The sequence below is a fragment of the Osmia bicornis genome, chromosome 11, assembly GCF_907164935.1.
Source record: "Osmia bicornis bicornis chromosome 11, iOsmBic2.1, whole genome shotgun sequence".
NCBI lineage: Eukaryota > Metazoa > Arthropoda > Insecta > Hymenoptera > Megachilidae > Osmia > Osmia bicornis.
The window spans coordinates 3,995,307-4,021,149 of NC_060226.1; the positions used below are offsets into that span (position 1 = coordinate 3,995,307).

The 25,843-nt window shown below is 39.6% G+C and overlaps 2 protein-coding genes and 1 long non-coding RNA gene across 3 annotated transcripts; 2 read left to right on the plus strand and 1 right to left on the minus strand.

Annotated features, from left to right (window-relative positions):
• Positions 1–7,528: 7,528 nt before the first annotated feature.
• On the plus strand, positions 7,529–8,440 carry LOC114878954 (MIP18 family protein galla-2). Its single transcript, XM_029193348.2, has 3 exons — positions 7,529–7,727; positions 7,790–7,869; positions 7,931–8,440. Exons 1-3 carry the CDS (start codon positions 7,607–7,609, stop codon positions 8,201–8,203), a joined length of 474 nt encoding a protein of 157 aa, XP_029049181.1. The 5' UTR covers positions 7,529–7,606; the 3' UTR covers positions 8,204–8,440.
• Positions 8,265–10,326, minus strand: LOC114878953 (mitochondrial inner membrane protein OXA1L). Its single transcript, XM_029193347.2, has 7 exons — positions 10,119–10,326; positions 9,790–10,042; positions 9,375–9,704; positions 9,232–9,314; positions 8,877–9,140; positions 8,602–8,770; positions 8,265–8,522 (listed from the first exon to the last, which is right to left on the minus strand). Exons 1-7 carry the CDS (start codon positions 10,176–10,178, stop codon positions 8,353–8,355), a joined length of 1,329 nt encoding a protein of 442 aa, XP_029049180.1. The 5' UTR covers positions 10,179–10,326; the 3' UTR covers positions 8,265–8,352.
• Positions 10,327–10,480: 154 nt separating this feature from the next.
• LOC114878964 lies at positions 10,481–22,357 on the plus strand. The gene is made up of 4 exons (XR_006829876.1): positions 10,481–10,609; positions 12,640–12,800; positions 20,941–21,793; positions 21,888–22,357. It is a non-coding gene; the product is annotated as an uncharacterized LOC114878964 (long non-coding RNA).
• Positions 22,358–25,843: the final 3,486 nt, after the last annotated feature.

Genomic DNA, 25,843 nt, shown 5'->3' on the forward strand with positions numbered 1-25,843 from the left:
TTCTCGATAAACGTTTCATCAACGAAGAACTATTTATTGATCTGTTACTCCCGTTTAAACTAACGGGAAAGAAGAGGAAAAATTAAAACTTGAAACAAAATATAAATCAATATACATAAAACCGAAAATAACATACATTCTGTGAAAATACTGAAATATATACCTAACATCCAAAAAGAGAAAACCCTAAAACGAATGAAAATTATGTATATAAATAATCTCCGGTAATATTCGTTCCACGTTTCCCTTATCTCTGCATTTTCAGAGCCCATTACCATAGTGCTCGGAGTTTTAAATCAGATAACACGACAAAAAAAGAGTTGAACCCTTCACAGCAGTTTAAAGCGTATTAGGATATACAAAATGCGAATAGCCAACAGTAACATTAACAAACAGGAAACTTCATAACAGCTAAAAGACAGCAAATACCTACATACTGCCAGAAATGTACAAATCACAAATATAAAACAACAGAATATGTTCATTCAACGTTTATTTCAAAAACGAAGAAACAAAAAGAACATTCGAGATTTAGAGTAAATGAAAAAGGATAGTAGAGATTTGTAAACGACATCCAAATTAGCATATACAACAATCAGAATTTACCAAAAAAAATCATTTTTGGTAAATACTGTGTTACATTCTATCGTGTTTCATAACAGAACAATACTGACAAATATTTACTATTAATAAGTTTGTTTCTGTAAATCTACATTTATTTTGAAGGCCCAGTTGCCGCAAAAGTACAGCAAAGATAAAACAGAAACACAACTCATAAATCTCACAGCCAATTTGCTCATTATTTGCTAGATAATTAATTAATTATCCATCAAATAATACTGATTGCCTGAGTCCTATCACGAGAAAGTTACTGCATTTTGCAGCCCTATCCTCATTGATAATATGCAAGTGCATATTTGTCCTACCAACTTACAAATACTAAGGATACCAGTCTATACGAGCACTCGTAATCATCTTAAAAATTACCTTAAATGTAAAATATTCAAACTAATTGACTACTGCAGTGTTTAAGATCACTTATTATATATACTTGATCAATTACCTGACTTTATCGTCATAAAGTTTGGTAATTTTCCTAAATACTCATGAACTTATAACCTGCCTAAACAAAAATCTAGAGATATAAATGAATATCTATAATAAATATGATGTTCTTGTTCTCACCAGAGTAGTTCCTGAAACAAACTAAAAAGGATTAGACAGTCGTTTCGGAGATATGCCCGTCTGAACCTATAGGTTTGCAAACCTATAGGTTCAGACGGGCATATCTCCGAAACGACTGAACCGATTTTGTCGAGACTTTCATTGGCAGATTTAGAATTTTTATAGCACAAGTTTATTATAATTTGTAAAACTAAAAAAAATATCGCGAATGGACTATCATTTACAGGAAAAGAATTAAAAAATGTATAAGGGTACATTACTTTAATTAGCTTTTCCGTAAGCTTGAAAATAAACATCACGATCAAAAATTAAAACTGAACAACTCGAACAACAATCATCCACTACGTTTGTTTAAATAAAGTAGAATTAAAATTTAATAAGCTATTTCAAATGAACAAATATTCCTTGAAATAATTAATCACCAATCATCACAAAATAAAATGAATTTTCATTTTAAATAAAACTTTGAATAAAGTTCTATTTAAAATTTTATCGTATTTAATAATACTCTGAGAAAATTAAATTCATATATTATTTAACAGTATTTAAAACAAACAAATGCTAAAAATTTTCAAAATTAAAAAATGGGAAGAAAAAAGAATGGTGGCATGGCAGTGGGAGGGAAAGTACAAGGGAACCTGAAAAGAAAAGATTGACTGCCCATAAGAGCAATCCCTAAGCAAACCCTATAAAACAAACCGAAATCACACGCAACACTAATTTCAAAATTGCAAACATTCTGTGAACTATGACAAAACATCGGCTGGCAACGAAGGGTCTCACGCCCCCTAGTCTTACGCCAGACGCTACATACCACCCACCCCGCCTGGACGTCGTAACGCCAGGACAGAGTGCACCCCTTCGCTAAGAGCGCTACCCGCCCGTCCAACACGTTGCATCCAACGGTGTCAGATTGACGGACGCCCATAGTATAGACAAAAGGACTGCAGTTTAGAATATGGTAACATATTTTCATATGTTCCGTATTCTAAAACTGCGCCTGCAAAGGCCTAGTAATGCATGGGTATATCTCCCAGAGATGGTGTTCACGGTCTCAGGCCGCGGAATCCTTGACTAGCAATGGATTCCCACCGAATGTGAGTCATAGTTACTTCCACTAATTTAATAAATGCAAAAAAGTAAAAAATTTAATAACAATCGCGAATTCATTCGCAACACTAATTTCATTAATTATATGTATAATATGTACAAAAGCGTACGCGTGATGGCTGCTCCATTATGCGCAACGCTAAGCTGAAAAAAAGAAAAAAAGAGAAAACGCGAACTGTAACGCAACACTACTCAAATCTACCGAATTTTGTAAGACGCAACACTAATCTAAAAAAGGGGTACAGCCAATCCAAGGCTGTATCACAGCAGCTGGTCCATAGCTGCAGTATTGACCATGGCAACTCCACTGGATCGTTTTTGGGCATTTCATCATATATCGCAACTCTAATGCAAAACGCGAATATTCATTATCGCAACACTAATTAGCAGGGAACTCTATAAACTAATACAAAGCAATCGCGTATTTATAAGTCGCAACACTGGGAAACAATCGGGCTAATGTCATTCGCAACGCTATCTTTAAGAGACATGCAATTAAAATGCAAAAAAAAGGGGATTCTCAAACCGTGAATTTTTTACTCGTAACACTAAATCAATCAACACTAAAAAGCAAAATTCTCAAAAATCTTAAAGCAATCAACATTGAAAAGTTCAATTCTATTTTAAAGCAATGCAAGAATGAAACGCGATATTTAAAGTTCGCAACACTAAATCAAAATCGCGATAATCATGCATACGCAACATTAAATTGAACCGTGATCGATATTCATTCGCAACACTAAATTGAACCGTGGTCAATATTCGCAACACTAAATTAAAAACGCGATTTGCCCAAAATCATGGGGGTCACGGGCCCCCTCTTCTCCTGCAATTACAAAACTACAACTACAGGCAAGCACAGTGACAAAGTAGTAACGATAATGATTTCCCATTCTTTTTTGCAAAAGGATGCAAAATCATTAGTAGTTCCCCTCTTGAAAGACAGTTTGTCGGGGCGCTTCGGCATATAGCCTTTTCTTTCTTCGGGCGGTCCACCCACCTGAAACTTATATCTAAAGCTCGAGACTTGCAAATTCGCAAAACAAAAAAAAAACAATCAACAAAAAAGAAAAATCGCGAAACTCTAATTGACACGTGGACGAAAAAGGACTTTATATAAGTCGTTGTTCGGGCACACGTGCCGTGCTCGAGCAGAACTTGTGCGTTTCGTGCCATCGCGATCGCGTATGACGACTTATGACGTCGCCAAAAATTTGAAAAATTGTACAGATAGATAGAAGACGAACGGCATACTCCGTTCGTATCGATCGTATCGTCAATTCTTCAAATATATTCCAGGTACAGGTTGATCACGCGAAATCGCGCCTACCCGACCTAGAGACTGTGACAACCTGTCCCGGCCCTACCTACTTACAATCTATCACACACACCAGAAGATATACTACCTACCTACCTAACGCTATATTTAAAAAAGGCAAAATCACATTCTCACAAAAATTCATTCCCCGAATCCCATACACTCCACCCGGGCGCAAGAGCCTAAACTAGGGAGAACGTCCCGGGACGCCTCCGTCACCCGAGTTTCATCTCACATCACACTCTACGGTACGTACCATTTTTCACTGAAATCGTCTGGCAAGGCTAGCAATCATTGCGTATAATGATAATTATAAAATTTAATTAACTACATTGATATAGAATATTTCATAGTAATGGTAATAATCATGGTAATAGTAATGATAACAATAGTATTTGGTTTATACGTTCATTGTGCATCTTGTTGAATAAAATATTATTTCAAATTAAAAGTTAAATGAAAAAGTTATTAAACCGACGCAATCCCACAGCCTAAAAACACACACACCATATGTGGAAATTACGTCGTGCACGATATACTAACACAATGTCAGCCGCTTATTAATTATTATTCTTATGAACTAGATCATCGTGCCCATTGCCTCTACCCATACAAGTAGCACCTGGGCACGTGAATGGGCTTTGGCAATAAACACGGAAAGGGTTAAACCTGAAAATCCTAATCTACAAACATGATTAGTACATAAACATCTAACGGGCTAATATTTCACTATTTTAATAAAAGTGACTCGACTTTGTAAATATAAAGCTTTAAGAACAAATACTGAAAAGTAAAATAGAGCAACTATGACGTAAACATGGTGCACTGCTAATATCAGCTGGCAACGAAGGGTCTCACGCCCCCTAGTCTTACGCCAGACGCTACATACCACCCACCCCGCCTGGACGTCGTAACGCCAGGACAGAGTGCACCCCTTCGCTAAGAGCGCTACCCGCCCGTCCAACACGTTGCATCCAACGGTGTCAGATTGACGGACGCCCATAGTATAGACAAAAGGACTACAGTTTAAAATATGGTAACATATTTTCATATGTTCCGTATTCTAAAGCTGCGCCTGCAAAGGCCTAGTAATGCATGGGTATATCTCCCAGAGATGGTGTTCACGGTCTTATGCCGCGGAATCCTTGTAACTAATTTGATTAATTAAATAATAAAAAGGATTGAGTTTAAAAACCAAAAGGATTCCCACCGAATACTAGTCAGTGCATCGTCATATTTACTCTCGCGCCGAATATTTTTCGCAACACTAATTTAAGAAATGCAAAATTTTAATAAAAAAGAATTTAATGTCTCTAATTAAGAATTTTTTGCAATGAAACAAGAATTTATTCTGAAAATTAATAAAACATCCTCGGGCGACTTCCTCCTCAGAGTGAATTTTCAAGAATACGCAAAATGTGTTGAAATAGATCACTCTGGCTTGGAAATCTACCCGTCACGAATTGTCTTCTTGCACATAAATTGTTCATTTTTTCATGAACGTGTAAATAAGTTAAACTTCGCTATAGAAGAAATTGAACTTTACTATTCGGAAAATATTCTCAAATTATATTTGAATTTATAATATATAAAATGTAATTAAATTAATGTAAAAGCATAATTAATATGTATATCTAGTATACATATTATAAAACCAATATTATATCGATTTGAATCTTTATGATAACTAAATCAGATGGTATCTGACTTCTCCTTTAAAGAAAAACTAAATAAAATTGTTTCCGTATTTACTTAACTTGAAAATATTTCATATTCCACGTTTTATTATAAAATTTTATCATGAATATTTAAAAGCATTCAAATATTTTATAAACATCTATTGAAATATGTGGAATAGAAATAATATTTAAACGCGAAGTGCAAGAAGAACTAGCCTGAACTAAATGAAATAAAACACAATAAAAATATTACTACACATGAGTATAATCATACCCATGGTCACTGTGCTCGCTAACCATGTATACAACCGGTAGCCCGTGTCGATTCGGACCATTCGTCCTACGACATGATTGGGCACCGGAGGAACCATAAAACATGCGACTCACCGTTCGCAGATATACTCTTCTTCCGTCAGTCAAACACCAGGTAGGAGGCTGCCTTGTAGGAGAAGACGGACGTCGTGAGGAAAGCCATCAAGGATGTCCAGGATCTCGACAAAATCCAGAAATTCATCTGTAACAAAAAAAGAAGAATTACGGTTAATTTAGAAAATTATCAATTCTTATTGTAGTAAAATTATATATAAAGTTGGATTTTATAAAATATTAGCAATTAAAAAGAAATCTCAATTATCAAGTGTTGAAATTGGAAATTATTCTATTTGAATTAAAATTAATTAAAGTAATAAGATACTTACACTCTTTCCTTATGGAGCAGCGCCCAAGACTCCTCTTCACTAATGTATTGACTCTACTTCCGCGATATAAAAAGAACAATCAGAGCCGCGATGCTCTAGAAAATATTTTATAATACGCAGCAAACACTGACTCTACTTTCGCGTGATTCCTAATTGTACAAACGCAACTCTATTCAGGGCCAGTTCGCCCTTGCAAAAACCAAAACATTGTAAGCATGTACGTTCAAGCACTGACTCTACCGACCGCCTTGCGCGCAGCCACAACAATTCCTGGAAGAAGAGATTTGTGAGGAGGTATGTGATGGATGGAAATACACAAAAACAACATTCTTCTTACTGAGCGTTCGTTAAGGAAATACTGTTGTTATACGTAAATGGAAATATCAGTGTTCGTGAAATATTTTTAACGAACACGAATATTACTAAAATTGAATATTGATCCTAGATTACATTGTAATCTAGGAATCTTATCAAAAATGCTCACAATTAACCACGACTCAATAAGAAAAAGAATAATAAATATTAACAGTTAATTATAATAAATCAAAACGTTACCAATTCTTTACAGAATTTTGTTTGAAACCAATATCAAATGGCGTCGTATCATGTGGTGTCTCCTCAATATCAACCAAATATCTGTAACAAAGAAGAAATACAAATTTATATAAATAAAATTTAACCAACATTAATAAGATTATGATTAACAAACGATCGAACTTTATAATTTATGCAAAATATTTGAATAGATAAACTATGCGTACCTATTCTAACATCCGCATGAAAGGACAACCTCAACACGTCTTATTACCTAGACGTTCACGAAAGGAATGGCATAACCTTCTCACGAAGATCGTTCGGAACTGCTCGGCGATACCGAAGCTGATAGACGAACCGATCGCGAGATATTACGATTCTCAACGAAGAACGTTATTGAATTCTCCTGTGAAAATCACAACGTGGAAATCAATTTTCATAATTTAAAACAATAAATTATGGAAAAAGTACCAAAACATAAGAAAATTCAATAATGCTTAAGAAATTATCGATGTAAAAGGGAAATAATTAAGACAACGCGGTTCCAATCTCAAGTTGAATTCACGACAAGAGTAAAAAAATGTCATCTTACGCATTTCTGAAGACCATGCGAATTCCTCTTCAACTTTTTCTTTCATTTTTCATAGTTTTGACACCAGGAATATAATTTAATATAATATTTTACTATGATTTAATCTCATTTACTGCAAACGCGTGCACTAACGACGAAGTTTCGACGGGAAGTGACGTACTGAGTCATACCTGCGATTCTGATTGGTCGAGTGGATGGCAACTAACTACCATTGGTGGAAATGTATAATTGTGTAATTCAAAACTTCAATGCTAGAATAAACGTTCAAATAATATATACAAAAGAAGGAAAACAGAATAATATACTTTTTTAGCTTCCTTACAATCCTTATTTTGTTTTAAATTTAAATTGATGTTGTCATGTTGTTGTAAATGCGAATTTGAATGTCGTTTGTTGATTTCTACTCGTTTGCAGGAGTTGGCCATGTGGTGCAGCACCATACAAGGTGCAAGCACTGTCTGTTCGTCTATTATGTTTCTATTATCGAAAAATGAGTGATACATTAGAAAATATTAACCCTAAATTATACAAGAAAATAGATGAGAGACAAGTTACTGTGCAGGATGAGGATGAGGAAATTGAAGATGAATTCGATGCACGTGAGATTTTTGGTGTGTATTGGAGATAACCTTATTTCTGTTGAATTATATTATTTATTAAGATTGATTTCTAGATCTTATTAGGAACATAAATGATCCTGAATATCCTCTAACATTGGAAGAATTAAATGTGGTGGAGCAAAGTCTGATTGAGGTAATCAAAATGTATTAATTATATCTTAATTTTCATTTATTTATAATATGTTTTATTTCAGATTGATAATAAAGCAAATATAGTTCATGTAAAGTTTACTCCAACAATACCACATTGTAGTATGGCAACGTTAATTGGTTTATCAATTCGGGTACAACTTCTAAGAGTTCTACCATCTAGGTTTAAAGTTAGCGTAGAAATTACACCAGGTACACATAAGTCAGAAGCAGCAGTAAATAAGCAGTTAGCTGACAAAGAAAGAGTAGCTGCTGCTCTTGAAAATAAACATCTACTGGAGGTAATCAATCAATGTGTGGGAATTAAATGCCAGTGATGTTAACATTATACATATTCTAATTAAACAATGAATTTACCATGTAAAAAGATCTATTGGAAACATTTTTCATAATTATTTATTATTAGATTGTACATTATACAATCATTTAAATTACAAATAACTTTTACTTACACAAATAGCAATAATTATTTTTTTATTGCTGCAACTCGTTTTACTGATGTTTCCTTTGGTGGACCTGTCACAGGATTATATTTAAATGTTTTTTTCAAAGGACCTTTTGCCGCTGCGTTAAATTGCATTTCGTCTGCATAAAGACGATTTGACAATTTCCGAGATATGTTATAATTAGTAAATGCTGAAAAAAATGTTTAAATGAACATATATTACAAATTACGTGATATTTACAATATATATATATATACATTTGAAATTACTTTCATTAAATGCTCCAATAAAGCCTTTCTTCTTTAAAACACTGTCATCTTGTTTTTTATGTACTTTAGGTGGTGGAATATTGAAATATTTTCTAACTTTTGGGTTATTTAAAACTATATTTTGAGCCACAGTCATAAAAGTTGACAGAACCCAGTAACATAAAATAGCCTAGAACAATATGTTTTATTAATATATGCCTAATATATTTTATGTAAAAACAAATTTTAAGAATGGCCACATAAAGCAATAAAAAAAGAAAATAAATGTTTCTTACTCCTGGAAAATTGATTGCAAATGCAAAGGTAAGGACTGGTACTCCTCTCATCATATATTGCATTAGTGGACTCAGAGTACTAGCAGATTTCAATGAATGTTCAGTAACTAAAAACAATCCAACACTGGTAAATAAGGGTAATAAATAATATGGGTCAGTAATAGTTAAATCTGTAAACCACCAAAGGCCACCAGTCTTTAAGCTTTCAACAGGTAAATTGGCCATTTCTCTCAAACCCATAAATACTGGCACATGTAGAAGAATCTAATAAACATTTAAAAAGAAATTTTAACAATTAATTGAACTGCCAGATATTTTGTTTCAATATTTAAAATTAAGACATTGAAATACATACTCTAAGAACTATATTTGTAACTGGTAACAAAGAGACATCATTCTTCTTTAGAAGTGTTTGTAATTCAGCAGAATGGACAGCAACTAAAAATAAAAGTAAAGTTAATTTTTCATTGTTAATATATTGCAATATATATTTCATACCTTCTATCTCATTTCCACAGTTTCTTGCTGTTGTCATTTTTTCTTGTAATGCCACTAGTTGTGGTATAACAGTTTGCATTTTTGCGCTGTTTTTATTTGAATTTATTACAAGTGGTACCGATAGAGCTTTAACAATCACAGTAATTACTGTGATTGCTGCCCACCATGGTAGATCGCAACCAATATGTAACAATTCTAATGAATATTGCATAATTCCAACTGGTCCATAACCACCTAATCCTAAGCTTGTAAATGTAGGTTCACCATTTGCATGTAATACCTCACTAACAACATTTATTAGTTCTTCGCTTGGAGGAGGTACAGGTACATCTATATAAAATACATAAGTATTATACATGCTCTTTTCTATTTACTTACATCAATATTTATTACAGCAAGTATCAAATTATTGCACCTGGTATTTCGCTTATAAAACCTTTGTCTACTTCTGTGACATTTACATTTACATTTCCTATTGTGTTTTCTGCCTGTTGTGCAGATATACTTGGTACAGTTGTCTTCGTCGATGAATCAACTGTACTTTGATAACGAACGACAGAAATTCTATGAACTCTTGAATGTTTATAAACATTGTTTAAGGAATTGTTTCTTAAAAAAACATTCGTTGAATTATTAACTAGACGACTGAATTTACATTCTTTTAATTTCTGAAAAATGTATTCATTGTAAATGTAAAAAAGTTGAACTGCACCTTGATCATAACCGTAGGAGTTAGTGATTTACCTGAAAATCTCTGTTTGAACGCAACAATTTTCGACTAATTTTTACAGACAATCGTAACATGTTTTGCGTATATACTAAAACTGTTTAATTTAATACATTAAATAACTATAATACACCTGTAGTCACTGGATCTACTAAATATAACATAAAACACATGCAGTTTATATATATGCCGAAGTTTTGCAATGCATGTAGGAACTAGTAGGAAGTCACCGAAGTTGCTTATATGTACCCTAGATGGCATAACAGGTTCAATTTCAGAACTTGACATTGTTAACACTATTCCAGATAATATTTTGCTTATTTATATTAATAAATAAACATATGTTCATTTTTTTTCTTTTTTAAGGCATAAGGTCGTGGATTGGCGGCGGCGGTGGAAGCTAGTCTCTTACTCCACGCGTCTTACCACTTAAGCTGCGCGCTGATTGATGAACAACGAAGGCTGGTTAACCTATTGGTCCCATGTCCGACGTTGTAGAGCTCTTCAGGTAATTTTTTAACATTCTACAAGTGAAATTTTGGTAGTTCATTGTATCCACGATCAAAAGCGATTTTTTTTTTCAACTGATGAAAGAACTGTATTCGATGGCGTGGAATAACAAATCGGTATTGGAAAATTCGCTCGTTTTTTTCTTCCACGAATCTGATAATAAAAGGGCAGACAGTATTACAGTGTCAGTGCCGATTCACGTGATCGAATCTACTGCAATGACATTCAGTTTACGCCCTGGGACCATAGTTATTAAGCGAGACCTACTATTTAAGTCCCTCTCGTGCCATCTTTCTGGTTTCGGGGCCAGAGGGATGAGTCCCCCTTACTCATCCCTGACCAGCATCTCCCTTTTGAACCGCTTAGCTTCGGTTCTGTTGATTCAAGACGATAATACGTAGCTGCAAGAGGTTTTACGTGAACAAAAACAGAGGAAAAAAAGAATTGTAGAGGAGGAGAAACGGCAGCAGAAGACGGCACTCTTCTAATTACAGATTCACATTGTCAGTGAAGGCCCCTAACCACTGTGCTTTGGTACCGCCTGTCAATTTCTTCTCGAAATAATTCGATAACAACTCGTATTCTGAATGGTCCAACCACGACCACGTTGTTACCCTCTTTCGTTCGTGAACGTACCGCTGTAACGTTCAATTATACATACGTCAAATTATTTATCCGGCCGGATTTTATGTACAAATCGTTTCGTAGAATTGTCGTTGGTGATTAAAGAAGTTTTAGTATTGAATATTATCAACCATAATTTTTTCTAGTATTGTGGGAAAATAGGAGGAGCTAAGTTTGCCTCCCCTAAGGAGATTTGAACTCTCCTTAGGTTCTTCCTAGCCTTTTCATCTCTATGAATTAGGTAGTACCAGCAATGCACTATGTGCCCAGTATTCATCCCAAATCTACCTTGCGAGTTCTGAACCATTCTTTACGATCTTAAGAAGTCAGAAAATCAATTTGAAACGGCAAATCGGTGTCCAACTTCCCCGAAGGGTTCACTAGTACCTGGCATCGATAGGACGGAAGATCGAAGATGCTTCCTGAACAGAACTGCCCACTTTACGCCCGGCTAGCAGGTCAGCTAGAGCAAGATAATGGGATTGACCGTCCCAGGAAAAGAACAAGATAGCGAAGCTGTCATGGAAAAGAAACGACATTGGGGCCGGGTCTCGTGTCAATGTCGTATCGCGATCCCTTTGATCACGCCGATAAACCCTGACTCGAACGAAATTTCGTTCCTGCTCGTAATCTGATGGACCGAACACCTACGGACGAATTCAGCGTTAGGAAGCCTAAGCGCTCATTATGCTTCGTTAATAGATAGTTCACTCTGAAAGTTTCGAGAATCCTGTACTGCCGTCCGTTTGGTAGTTTTTAAGCAACTTCCATTGGAATTTTCAAAATTTTCAGAGCGAAGTTTCGCAAAGACAAATCGTCGTCGAATTCATTACGATCCCGTGATTAGGGAATCTGGGTCGAGATTCTAGGTAATCCAAGATCATAAAATCGCACGAAGGGTGGCCAGTCTAACCACGGCGGGACTTATCGAGATCTTGTCTATAACAAATTACACCGAAGGCGATCAGCGACGTTAAAGCTCGCTGATCGATTCGCTCACCGCGATTCCATCGTGATATTAGCGGCGTGCGAGCAACGTGTTCGCCAATTATCGTGAAATTTGCACGCCTGCCGGCTGCGCCTTCCTCGAAGGTTCTTAATGACGACGCGACCCGACGGTTGTTGTAAATCAATTTTTAATTGCGCGTCCAGTCGGTCCAGGATGTTGTAAACGCGTCGCTAATACGCGAACTTGGAATGAAATTCGATGGGTAATGTAGGATGGCGATGTATAAAGTTCTTTTTCAGAGGGTGAATTTAATAGCAGGAAGGTGTCTCTTCTTTTATTTAAAATTTGTTATTATAATATTTCAATTCTTTACATTGTTTCAGAGGTTTCAAACCCATCCTGAACCCTACCTATTTATACCAATGTTAGAACTTTCATGTTTCGTTTATTTTCAGGCAAACGAAGATGTTCCTAAGCTTCGAGGCGTCGATCTCGTTATAAAAATGAACCCGTGCACGAAGACAAGACAAGACAAGAATTTCTGTGAACAGCCTATTCACCGTCGCCGCCTTTTTCGAATGGTCGGGTGTCTGGCGACGCCGAAGAATCGAATAAGGTAAGGCGTTGGTGGAAAAGAAGACACTAACGTTCGTTCTCTCTCTCTCTCTCTCTTTCGCGGGCCACTTTAAACGTCTTTATGAGTTTCGGCTGTTAACACGCCCGTGGAAACAGGTACGACCTTTTTCTTCGTTGCCTGCTTTCCTAGTATCTGCGGGATCTCAGGTGGCTAGCGCCTGGCACGCATTCGTCAGAGACAGATAAAGTCGTGATTGGACAGGAAGTACGGCGGTGTAGCGAAAGAGCTGGCCACCGTGTCTCTCTTTTTCCCTTTCTCGTTCCTCGGGGACAGGTTCTCCGTTGAAATTGCCCGATAAAAGTCAAATTTAAAACCATGAAACATTTCCAGCTTTTGAAAATACCATTGCCAAATGATATTTTCTTTGGAGCATTAATTTGCTTCCGATCATAACTCTTTAACCATCATTCGTGATGATAAGTCTATGGCTAATTATCAATTTTCTAACCAACACGCACACGCGTCATTAATTGAACACGATACATAGTATAAGACGCACAAGGTGCATCGTGACTAAAGTGATGAAAATTTTGTACATAGATGCAATTATTGAGACACCCCGTATATCGGCATCATCAGCAACAATATTTCCTGATCGTCAGAGGCCGTCCGTTTTGTTGTCGGCTCGCGTGTCGAGGTAATGGTATGTACAGAAGGATAATCTAACAGATAGGTTGTACCGGGCAGCATTGTGTGGGATCATAACGCGCAAAAGGAAATCGCCTCGCTTTAAGGTAAATGGTCGGGCAGGCAGAGAGACGTGCGTGCCCGGTCTCGTGTGAACCACCACCGGTTTCCTTTCATTCAGTAAGTTTCTTCATCGCGAATGTCGCACGATTGCTACGCCCGATTATCGTTGTGCGAGCATCATCTCCGTGGAAAAAAAAAAGGAAAAGAGAATTCTTTCCCGGGACCGATCCCCGTGCGCTTAACGGGACAATCGGATGCGATTTTTATCCAGGAAAATGATCCGTCTGACGTTCGTCTTCGAAGCAGAATCGAAACGTCCAATTTCGATTTGATTTTTAATTGCAAGTAGGTTGATGCGTTCGAAACACGGCGTACTCGTGATTAACCGTGGAACAGGTCGGGAGAAACTTTTTTTCTTTTTGTTGCATTCGATTAGAATTTTATGAGCGTGTAAGCGCGAGCGGTCCGCTGTTGCGTTTTATTGTTTGCAAAACGTGAAATGTAGTTCAGGAGATCGGTCGTGTGCCCGATTGAAACGCGAACAATCGCACGCCACGGGATTTTGTTGCGATTCAACGATGTGTCTCTCTACGGTTCGGTGAATTAATCTCGCGTTGAAACAACGTTCGCGTTTGTCCGACATCCGTTCGCGCGGAAAAATAGATGAGAGTTTCGTCGAACATGATTTCCATCCGCGTCGATCCCATTCAAACGGTTAGAACAATGAGAAACGAGCGATTGAATGGAATGATTGAAATAAAAAGATCTGTGGAAACGAACACAATTGAAAGTTTGTACGGGGTTGGAAAAGCTTGGTATGGAATATTTTGGATTTTCATATAAAAAAGAAAGAGAGTGAAGTTTCTCCTCGATCCAAAATATATATGTACGAAACAATTTCCTAAAAATTCTCCAAATTTTTAGACAATCATAAAAGGTTCGCTAAGGGGTTGCGCGAGGAGTCGCGAGGATTCGCGCGTGGGACAGCAAAGATCGCGAATCGTCTCGTCACTTGTTATAACGCTTGCTTAATGCTCGTCGCGAGGAGGTGCTCTCGCGTGTAACTAGCGCGCGGAGGAGCTCTCGTGGGACCAACAAGACCTCCCTCTCGCGATTCACCAGCGAGGATGTGCGAGCATTTCCTCGCCTCGCATCAAGAATATTCCCACAAATTGGCAGTGGCCTGTTCGAAGCAGGGAAGAAAGAAGAGGAAGGAATAATACGGGGTCGTTTCGTGGCGGGATTAACGAACGAAAATGGGAATACGTTTGTTAACTTTGCCGTTCGCCCGGAAAATGCCGTGGGATCGGAAAGCCCCGAAGGGGTGACAGCATGACCATCGTTGTTTCCGCTTACGCGTTCCCGTCTCGCCGCCTCTTTGATCAGATTCGTCCACGTTGATCTCTAGTTTCTATACTTTTTTTTTTAATTTGTTGCTCGTTAACTCCGTTGCAACCCCTGAATTTTTTTTATTTCAAAAGCTTTGGATTGTTTGACGTCGGGTATGCTTCGATTGAAAAGTTTAATTCGATTAATTAAAAGAAATATTTGATATTTTAATATCCTGTCGTTTCTTCAGAATTCATTGAACGCACCACTTCCGTTTGCGAACATCTTTATAGTCGCTGCAATTGAAGATAATAGGATGAGATCTACTTATACAAAATTTAAAATACGTCTTCCTGACTTCGTTGTTGCATTGAATATTGGCTGAAGTCACGCATTTTTCTTTTTCAAGAAAAAAAAATCGCTTTCTTGTTTTTTAATTATATCTTCAATCTTACAAAACAGAAGAAATTTGAGCATCATTATTTCAGTATATTTATTGATATTTTTATCATTCCTTTTGATCAAATTTATAGAAAAGAAGCTCAAAATATTGTGTACTAAATTTACATTTTACGAGGATATTAAATTTTGCAAAAGAGACTCAATCAGCTAATCTGGCTAATTAGTTACCTGGAAACCAATAAATCGGATCGATTTACTAATTGGTGGTATGACATTCAAAATTTTTTTTGTCCATCATAATACCTTTTAAAAGAATAATTCCAGGATTCATCTTTGTCGGATTCTCCAGTGATCCAATAAATTTTCAGGGAGAAAAAGAATTTGATTTTCAAGGATCTGCTAAGGGCGGATTTCGCGTGAAAAGGAAGAAGGCTGTTGAAACAGTTTGGAAAGTTGAAGGGGGTTCGTTATACACAACGGTCTGTCTAACTACAAGTTCGCGTTATCGCTCACGTGCCTCGAGATGTGTGTTATGAATGCTCGTCCGCGACCATGCGGACGAGCATTATTATTATTACCATCATCGTGCGAGGCATCATGAAGCAGGTGAGGCGAGGAGGCGTGGCGCCGGATGTGTGTATATCATAGAAACGTATGCATTTCCGTCGGACAGATCTAGATCGATCCAAGAGCCGGTTTTTTGGTTTCCTTTGTACGTGCACCAAAAATTACCCGTGCAATTTTTAACTTAGCAAAATTTTTCTACATTACAGAAGTATCATTTATATTCGAGTGATCTTTGGTAGCCTTGTTGGAGTAACAGAAATTTTCCAATACCAATTATTTATTAAAATTTCACTGTCTAATTTTAGTTGAAACATCGTTGCTTGTATTTCGTAAGTCTAGTTCCTGATTGACCCAGGAAAAGATTATTGTATTAGATCAGTTTCCAGTGCAATCCCAGCTTATCGATGCTTTAATTAACAAACGATCGTGAACGACGAAGAATAAATTAATTAGACAGGGGTGTGTGCACGTGTTAAACGGCCAGCCTGTGAAAGGACAGTTAAAGTCAAGGATGCTTATGTTCAGCAACGAACGATTTTATCAACCCCTTTGCAAGCTGTAAATTAATGACGAACTGGTCTGACCTTGCTTCCGACGATCCTTACTTACCGTTCTTTTATCATCGTCCGCCGATCGATCCGTCGTGTCACGCATAAATTATCTATGCTATTAATTAATTTGCAGGTACCAGAGTGGTGAGCACGCATCCTATCGTAATACGTATTTATAATGTAATCGATGCGACGTACCCACGAACAAAAAGAGAACTCATCGACTGTTATCAGCGGCTAATTGAATTGAAAATAGATCGTCGATGGCACGTGACTTTCCATGAAATATTAATGCCGATACGATTCTTTCGCTTATATCGAATTACGCTTGTCATTTCAATAGATTTCACTGAATTTGAATAGCAATGGATTGCAATTGAGTCCAATTACAAGAAATTCTTTATCTGTGTTGGAAATACCCAAGTAATTATATTAAAACGTAAATTGGACGGTTAATTAATAATTGCACTTTTGAAACACCCTGTGTATACATCATTCCCATTACCAAAGGGTTAAACTCGATCCACAACACATCACTTTCGACTTAGAATCAGTAAAATCAATTTTATCACATTTTGTCATTGACCTATCACCAGTTAATCACCCTGTCATCGAGATGATTGATATTAATCGAAGCCAGGTAACCATGCGTTTACAGCTAAGCGACATGCAACTAGCATCTGCAGTTGGTGGTGTAGTCGCGATCGTGAAACGACGAAAAAGAAGAAGAAAAAAAGAAGAAGAAGAAGAAGAGGAACAGGCAGAAGAAGAGCTTGCCCATTGTGGCTCGACAACCGGGCCCTGATCCGATCAGCAGCCGTGCAACCGGAGACCCTTGACTACACGTCTCCGGGAAACAATGCTTATACGCTGATATGGTAATACACCCAGAGTGTGCGCAGAACTCTCTGATGGTGCTGGTGAAGAACTGAGAAGGATGTGGAATCGGAGGTCTTTCATCGATCGGGAATCGTTGGGAATGCGGATACCATGGTAGAGAAACTGGAAGACACCGGTCCCGAAGGCAGATTTCTGTTTTAACAGGCTATTGGCGGTAGTTACCGATGGCCATGTGTGGAATTATTGAGAAATCTGAGGCATTTTATACATGTGTTAGGCTCAGTGATGAAGACCACTGAAAGACTCCTGTGATAGAAGGTTTCAGGAATAAGTCCATTTAGCCAGCTACATAAGACTTCAAATAACATCGTGTTCTCGTTCTGATGCTCATCCATGTCCTATAAGATTTCCCGCTGAAATCAGGCGCGAATGCAGACGATTAAACGATGCTCCTCTCGTTCAGAAACGCAAGGACAGCAGAGAGAGCGAGAGCGGTGCGGCGGAGCACAGAGGTGAGCAAAGTCGGACGTGCTGTCTCGTAAATTTCGCATGCACCCATGTCGTTGGATGCGGTAAGCCGTGTAATGCCTGGCGTTCGGTGCACAGGGTGCGTATCGTGCGCATAAAAATGAGCCAACTCGGCGCATTAAGCCGAGTAATGGGCGCCTTTGGGAGGAAGCAACAGCATAGGCGCCGCCAGCCTAGGCGTAATACGCCATGACAAAGTGGCATGTCTGGCTGGTTGCGACGAGGATATAGTTGGCCAGCTCTCGTATCCTTGACCACCATCCGGCCGCGTTTGCAACGTGGCAGCAAGAGGTAGAAGAAAATGTATCGCCTGCTGCTGAACTCGACGGAATATCAGCTGATCAAAAAAGTGTATGCATTCGCCTTGGGGATTCAGAGCTCCACAGTTTGTCAAGAGATAAGCCCTTCAACATTCTTCTGTGCAACATTGCCAGGAGGGCAGCGAAGGTTTACAACGTCCTATTTAACCGGAGCGGAAAATATTTCGTTGGATCGTCGCAATAACTGTCCACGGTACACGGTGTACGCGCAGTGCGACAAAAAAAAGATTTCCTAAGCGTTATACGCTTCTCCCTTTTAAGGTTAGGAATCTCCATTTTCCCTCCAAAAGCGCAGACGCGCGTGCATGCGCAGTTGCCGTGCATCGCGAACGTGGCGCCGCCAACTGATGGTAGAGTTCCGCTTTGTTTCAGCCTCGTATCGGGCGGTTTTTCAACGCGTTTGTTTGCGGAAGAGCGTGTAAGTCTCGTGGAAAGTTCTGCCGCGACCATGAAAGCGGCGTGCGACCGTTTTTATGGGATTCTTTTACCGCCGCGAGCCTTCTATTCCCGCGAAAAGCTGCACATGTGAATCCGACAAGAAGGGAACGCTGCAGTTGAATAGGCATTATGCAGATGCAGCGGGATTGATTGCCTTTTTTGCGGTATGGAGGAAGCAGCACCATAGGCGCCACAACCTTTGCAATGGTTTAATTAAGAACGAAGTCGGTTGCCATAAGTGGACTCGAGTCGGGTTCAATTAACACTCGACCGCCGGTGCTTCCACTTTTATTATGCAACTTTTTCACCTCACTTTGTCCTTGATTCTTGAATTAGCTTCTTCAAGTTTGTCAAACGGTAACAATATCACTGCGCTGTTCTCTGTAGAATTTTAATGTAACACTATTCTGTTAGAACCCTTTAAATGAGCACATGTACGTACAGGTCCTCGCACGTTACGAGTGTTGCGATAGTAAAATGACTTTTTGAAAAGTCACAATTTACTGTCGCCTCGCACAATGTTGAGGGTTTCTCGTTAGAACCTTGTCGTAGTCAAAGGATTAATCTTTTCATGGGAAGAAAATGTTTCATCGATGATCGTGTAAAATATTGTTCCTGTACTCGAAGCAGAGCTATAAAATAACCATTTCACCGGTCTTCACCTCGTAAACGGTAACAACAATTTCTCGAGAGCCCATAAACGTCACGGATTACAAAATACAATTATTCCTTGGCTTTGGTACGATTGTTACAGTGGAGACTGAAGTAGGAGGACGTTCGAGATGCAAACACTTGTATCGAATGCACCGATGATCACAGGTTTTTATCGTCGATAAATAACAGTGACACCGAGTTGTAATATTGTGAAACATAAACGGGACCTCCGGTGAAATAGTAATTATAAATTTTTCCCGGTGCCGTTGAGAACGTTGGCGCCGGCCAACGGGAGAGGCCGCTTTTCTGTCATTAATATATTACACCGGTGGCCATTTGCACTTCTCAAGCAGACCGTAATCCTCCTGGACACGACATGGAAAGCACGTTGCAGAAAATCCGGCCAATCCCGTTGCACGCTGCTTACATAAATTAGAATATACTCCCGGCTGAACGCGTCTAAGAAATTGCATTTTCATGGCAAGTTATTGAAACCATAATGAAAAAAGAAAGAGATAGAGAAACTGCACTGCATACGTAGCTCAGTTGCTCACGGTATTGGCTATAAACAAAAGAATAGCAATATTCTATCATCGTTGATCTGGATATATTTCAAAACAATGACTACTGATACTGAACAAATTGTTGTTATGTGCTTAATACATTTCTGGAGCAATATATTAATTAAAAACAAAGAAGTTTTCTTTGATAGAAACACGGAGAAGGAGAGAAATAACAAAGGTATAATGAGAAACAGTTTTATCATGACGGTCTGGGTTAAATTGAACGAAATTCTTTTCTTTATCTCAGTTCATTCATCTTGCATTTATGTATTTGTTTCGTTCAAGGATCCTTGTGAATTGCATGCCACATAAACTGTATGTTAATACAATTAATAATTGGCATTCGTTCTGCAAGGAAGATGTGAAACGAGACAAGGAAGAAATGTTGAGTGGCGTAAAGTAATAGATGTTTACTAATTGTAAGTAACATTTTTTCGAAGCGGTTCTACGGTAAACACTCATGATTTTTCATGAACCATGAACCATGATTATTATTCGAATCGAGTCGTTTGTTTCAACTCGTTACAAAAGATTAGATATTTACCAGAATATTTTCTACAAATTGACAATAATTAATTTTGTTGTCAATCTAATTCATTTCAAATAATCAGTGGCAAATTTTGTTAATAAAAATTTCATAGCTTTTCATGAAACAATCGAACTGACAAGAATCGTTTCTTATTTCAATTCCGCGCACTTTAAAATGTAGTACCATTAAGAGACTACTCGCACTTTCTTGCTTTTTTCTCGTCTCGCGATCTTCCCCTCGCGATACTGCCAGACGAGATATGGTCGAAAAGTGAAAGGAAAAAAAATAAAAAAAAAAAAAAAGAGAAGAAGAAGAAGAAGCTCGTTATTCGTCGTACACTGGAGAACCGTGCAGATGATTTCACCCTGTGACACGGCTGCTCGACTAAAGGTGCGTCGAGTGTTGCATTCGATGCAGTCGCGTTGCGCTTTCGAACCCCTCCTCGCGGTTTCGTACGCTTGGAAAAGGAAGTTTCTTAACCCTGGATAGGGTGGTGCACTCCTCGTCGCGAAAGGGTGAAAAATACGACGTTACCAAGCTCCCTGCCGCTTCGCGAACGTTATTCAACGCGTGAACTGACTAACAAACACGAGACTTGCTTTGTATCAACACTATTCAATGTTTCTTCCTCTTTCCCTTTATAAATTATTTAATTACACCGATGGTTCTCGCGGCAGTCATAGTTTTAATGCCCTCTGGCTGTTTCAGTTTTTCCAAATCACTCTTCACCGAAGAATTCTGAAACCATGATAAAAATCCACCAACACAGATGAACCGTGACGTTAAACTGGAGGAGAGTCGAGAATGGGTCTTCTCCGGGGGTCCAGAAATACGGCGTCACGCCCAAATTTAACTAGCCACATATCAATACGCGACGAGAAGCGGAATCGCCTCGCGAGCGTCATCGAGAAGAAGAAGAGGAGAAGAAGAGAGAGAGTGAAGCCGGTGTGCGATGTCGGCTTGAAAAAAGGAAAACGCACGATATCCCCGCGGTGGCGGAGGTTGCAGCCGGTGTTGCAGTTGGGGTGCACCGACGAAGGGGGAAGTGTGACGGTAGCCAAGTCCTCATTAGCGCATTCCGCTGCGACGCCCGCGACTCAAAGCGTCGTAAAAACGGCTGAGATGTAGCGAGACAGAGGCAAAGGGGAAGGAAAAGGGAGAGGAGGTGCTCGCGAATGGTACGGAGAGAGGGTCGTAGCCGCGGAATCGAGTCGCTCAAACGCGTCCAACCCGCCTCCCCGATTGGAAAAGGGACGAGGCGGAGGGTGGTGCAAGCTTCTCCTTCGCACTCGAACACTCGCTATTCCGTTCTCGGGCCTGGGTCTATTCCGAGATGAAGCAAGCTCTGCTAGGAGAGCTTTCGTACCTACTGTATTCGCTTCTACCAATTCTCGAGGATTATTTAGTAAGGAAGCTTATTTTCCCGGATTCAAGATGAAATTATATATACGGAGTGCCCCAAAATAGATTTTTCATGCCAACGCTACTCGAAAGGACTCTGTCCACCACCCGTTCCTGATGCTGTCTTATGACGCCACAACAAGAAATCCAATATCACAAGGTAAATTCCTATTACACTTTTCACGGTTACACGAGTCATAATTTGTTCATGCAATTCTAAGATATCAAAATACCTTGATAATATTTTTACGCAGGGAGTGTTAATTAATGGCGTCTAATAAATTCTCCGCTCGAGTTACACGATATAAACAAAACAAACATAGGTAAAGGAAGAAGAATGCGGGCGAGTAAGAAGAGCGAGGAAGAAAGAATTAATTAACCACAGATTAGACCGTGAACACCGTCTTCCCACGGATAAAAAGTTTCACGTCGTCTGAGACTTCCTGGATCGAGGTGGCGAGGATCTCCGAGCCAGACGTACGATCTCGTAACTAAAAGACGAACCGAAGAGAAATCTGGGTGATTTATGGAGGGAGAGAAAAAGAAGATACCCGGCACTGGTAAGTAAGTAGAAAGAGCTTCTCTCGGACGTGCTTCGTCACCGTGTTCTTTCGCGGTGGCTTAAATTCATGTAGCGTGAGAGTGTTTATAAATACGGGAAGCCGGGGAGGATTTGTCAAGTTGCACGTTCTCGCTCGTTTCACTCGCCGGACCGAGGAATAGAGACAAGAGACACGTGTTACAAGCGAAGATGGAGAAAGTATCGTGGTTCCCGTTGCGCTCGATCGTATCGGACTCTTTTAAACTCCCCCACCATCCCCCTCGATCGTTCGCTTTTTCTTCCTCTTTATATCGCGCAATGAGAAAAATTCTTTCTCTGCGAAAAATGCTAACCGAGCTGAGCATCAAATGTCCCTGATTGCGAATTTGAAATTTCACCTGGCAGGAACTCAAAATGTAATTAACAGATTCCTGTATTTCCTATTAGTAATGGTAAAAATTGTTTTGAAACCTTGAGAAGCAACGAGGTGGAGAAGCATCGTTATCGTCACCTAACGGGTTACACTGATGATCTACGAAGATTGATCCACGCTGGGCGGACACTGACGATGACGCGTCTCGTCGCCGAGATGTTCCGCCTCTTTGTGCCTTTAATACGCCTTGTCTTCGCCTATCTAAGAAGTAAATCGGCAATAAAAATAGCTTAACAAGAAAGAAGTAAAAATTAATTAACGAACGTGCATACAACATTCATGATTGACACCGAATGTCGTTAATTATTTTAACAATTTCTTGGTTACACGTTGTTCGTTTAACAATTACTCCCGCATATTAAATCACGGTTACTTTTGGATATCCTTTGGTGCGTTTCGACGCGAACCACCCCTGCAATTGCAAGAGCGGAGCGTTAGCAGCGGGTCGAAAATGCAAAAAGCAAAACTAACGAGCACTTTTAGAGAAGATTACCGCTACCCCGCTCGACCAGGGAATTACCTGGGTCTCCCTCGTCCACAGGGTCGGTCGTATAATCATGGCGTATTATTCAGTCACCCCTGTCGGGTAGGCACCCGGCGGTATCTACCAGGATCGAAGCAACCGAGCATCAAACTGGCTTACGTTGCCTACCCATAGGTTACGAGCAAACACGACCGCAAACGTTTGTGTGCACAGCACTAACTTCGTACCCTAAAATAAACGGACGACAAGAAACGGGCGGAGAAGGGGGTGGAAGGATTGTCTCTCGAGGGGCGATCATGAATGTAACACCGTGTCACGCACCGGTGAGATTGAAATTTGTAATCTTAGGTACACATGACTGATCGTAAAGCAAATAAAAAGAAAAAAGAAAGGGAGAACTATCTTGTGGACAAGTGAAAAATTTCGCGAGGGTAATTGAATTAATCGAAGAAGAATCGACATAATATTTTCTGTCATCGTTTCTTCTTTGTTAATACTAATGTTAAGATATGAATTTAAAATCTAGCTATCAGACAATCTTGAAGAAAAATAAAAATAACAAAGAAGGATCTTCTGAAGGGGTCAAAAACTCCTTTGAAAGACAGTCAAATAAAATGATGATCCGATAAGCTCGTAAATACTTCTCCATCATCGTGTTCAATTTCCTCGAGGAACTTTCACACCCCTAACGGTGCAATCAAAGTTTATAACGAAAAATCTTTGATCCTTCCTTGTAACATCATCGTCGCCGTCGTATATCCTTCGGATAGATTCGACGGGTGCAATAAACGAATAAAACGGTAAAATTCTCTCGAACAGTTTGTCCGTGGCCGGTCTTCTTGGCTTTTTCTTGTACCGCGACAATGATCACCTTAACAAAGTGACTCGAACACGGTCGCGTAAAACAAGGAAACGGAATTTATGAGTTATTACGCGGTTAACACGTCCCGGTGCGAGCGGCCTCTCGGAACGGAACAACCGACGGTTGTTAGATGCTACCTAAATTAATTTACGAGCGTCGCCGTAGCGGACTTTTCTTCTGGAGTTATGGCATTCTTGTTGGAATAATGGCCGCTCGAAGACGTCCACGGCGACGAGGGAGCACCGCTGTTAATACCGTCAGTGTACGACGTAACGCGTTAATAAAACGTTTGCGTAATTGATATCGTTACGGTGGCCTGGAACGCGACGACGTTACGCCGGATAAATTTCGCGTAATTGCACGAGGACGATTCTTTCTCCCCGGTATCGCCGAATATGTGGGGTGTGTCGCGGTATCTGATCGTAACGGTAAGAAGGAACAATTGAAATCTTGATTTCAGGAAAGCAGTAGGGTTACGGTGTGAATGTCGAAAGACTAACACGAGAACTGCATCAAATCGGCAAAAAAAAAAGATTTCTAGTAAGCGCGTTAAGCAACGTAAATAGTCCCTACTCCAATCTATATGTATGTATAGAAGAGGAGAAGGGTGTTTTCACCTACGAGGTTACCGGCACTCTGATCGTACGATTTTAATCGCTCGATATTAATTGCGCTGCTAACAGCATCCGCCTTTTTGAACCCCTTTACAAGAAGGCGCGGGACATGCCCGTAGCCCGTGTAAAAGCAGGGAGAATTATTGCCACAGGAAATTCAATCGGACTTGCCCCGAGCGTTGATTTTCCAGCCTGTAAGCAGCGACTCGCCCTGTTCGCTCTCCAACCCGTCCACGATCCTCGAGCGATTATTATCTTCGCATCTTGTGGCCTCCTCACGCTTACAATGCCACTCTATGTGTGCCCAACACGCGTAATTACGCGCTAAACTGATAAGATCGATCCGGTGCCTATCATCTCGATCACCCTTCGATTTCATGCCGTATCGATTCATCGCTGATGTGTCTCGCGCGTATGCAGTTTCTTTCGTGTGTAGGCACACACGTACGGGCCAGGCTACGACTTCTTTTATTTGGACAGGGTGAGAATATTGGTCTGCGAAAGGATTGGCCGGTTCGTTAGCGGGTAGCAGACGTTTCGGTGGGATAGGGACCAATCGGATCGAAGGATCTGCGTGGAAAAGCTTTCGATCGTGATCAATGCAGGTAGCCGAGGGTGGCTCTCGACGGGTACTCGAAACGCTGGCCCCTTTTTTTTGGTGGGAATGTCTCGAGTGGTTTGGTCAAACGTGAATTACCACTCGGCTTACGAGTGGGATATTCGGATAGAAAATGCTGAGCGAAATTCAATTTTGAAAAATTCTTTGGTGAAAAATAATTGTTTGCCGATGCACAGAAGTGGAACGTGTTAGGTATTTAGCATGGAGTAGGAATGTGCACTTTTGTTGAGTAGGGAAAATAAGCTGTTCGGTTGACCGTCGAAGCGGCCTGTGTAAGAAAAAAAGAAAAGCACACGACTGGTCCGTTGGTGTGGCCAGCTTTCCCACAGTTAATAAAGCTATTAACTTTATCTCAGAGGCCGAAACTCATTCGGATAGGTACCCGGTGCACCGGCTGGAATATAATTCAAGTTGTCGTCTTATCCGGCGGACATCTACGGGCCAGTGCGAACTATGGGCTTTTAGGTCGACAGGGACTTTGGCCCCGTGGTCGCGTGGCATTTTACCTATGCCCACTCACACATACATCGTTAGATCCTTCATCGTCGGACAACCGCCACGGTTAAATGCTATCTGATGAGCCGTCCAGGCCAATAAGCCTTCGCTTTTGTACCGAGCAAGAGTACATACTTTTTCCGTCAGGTAGACGGAATGCCA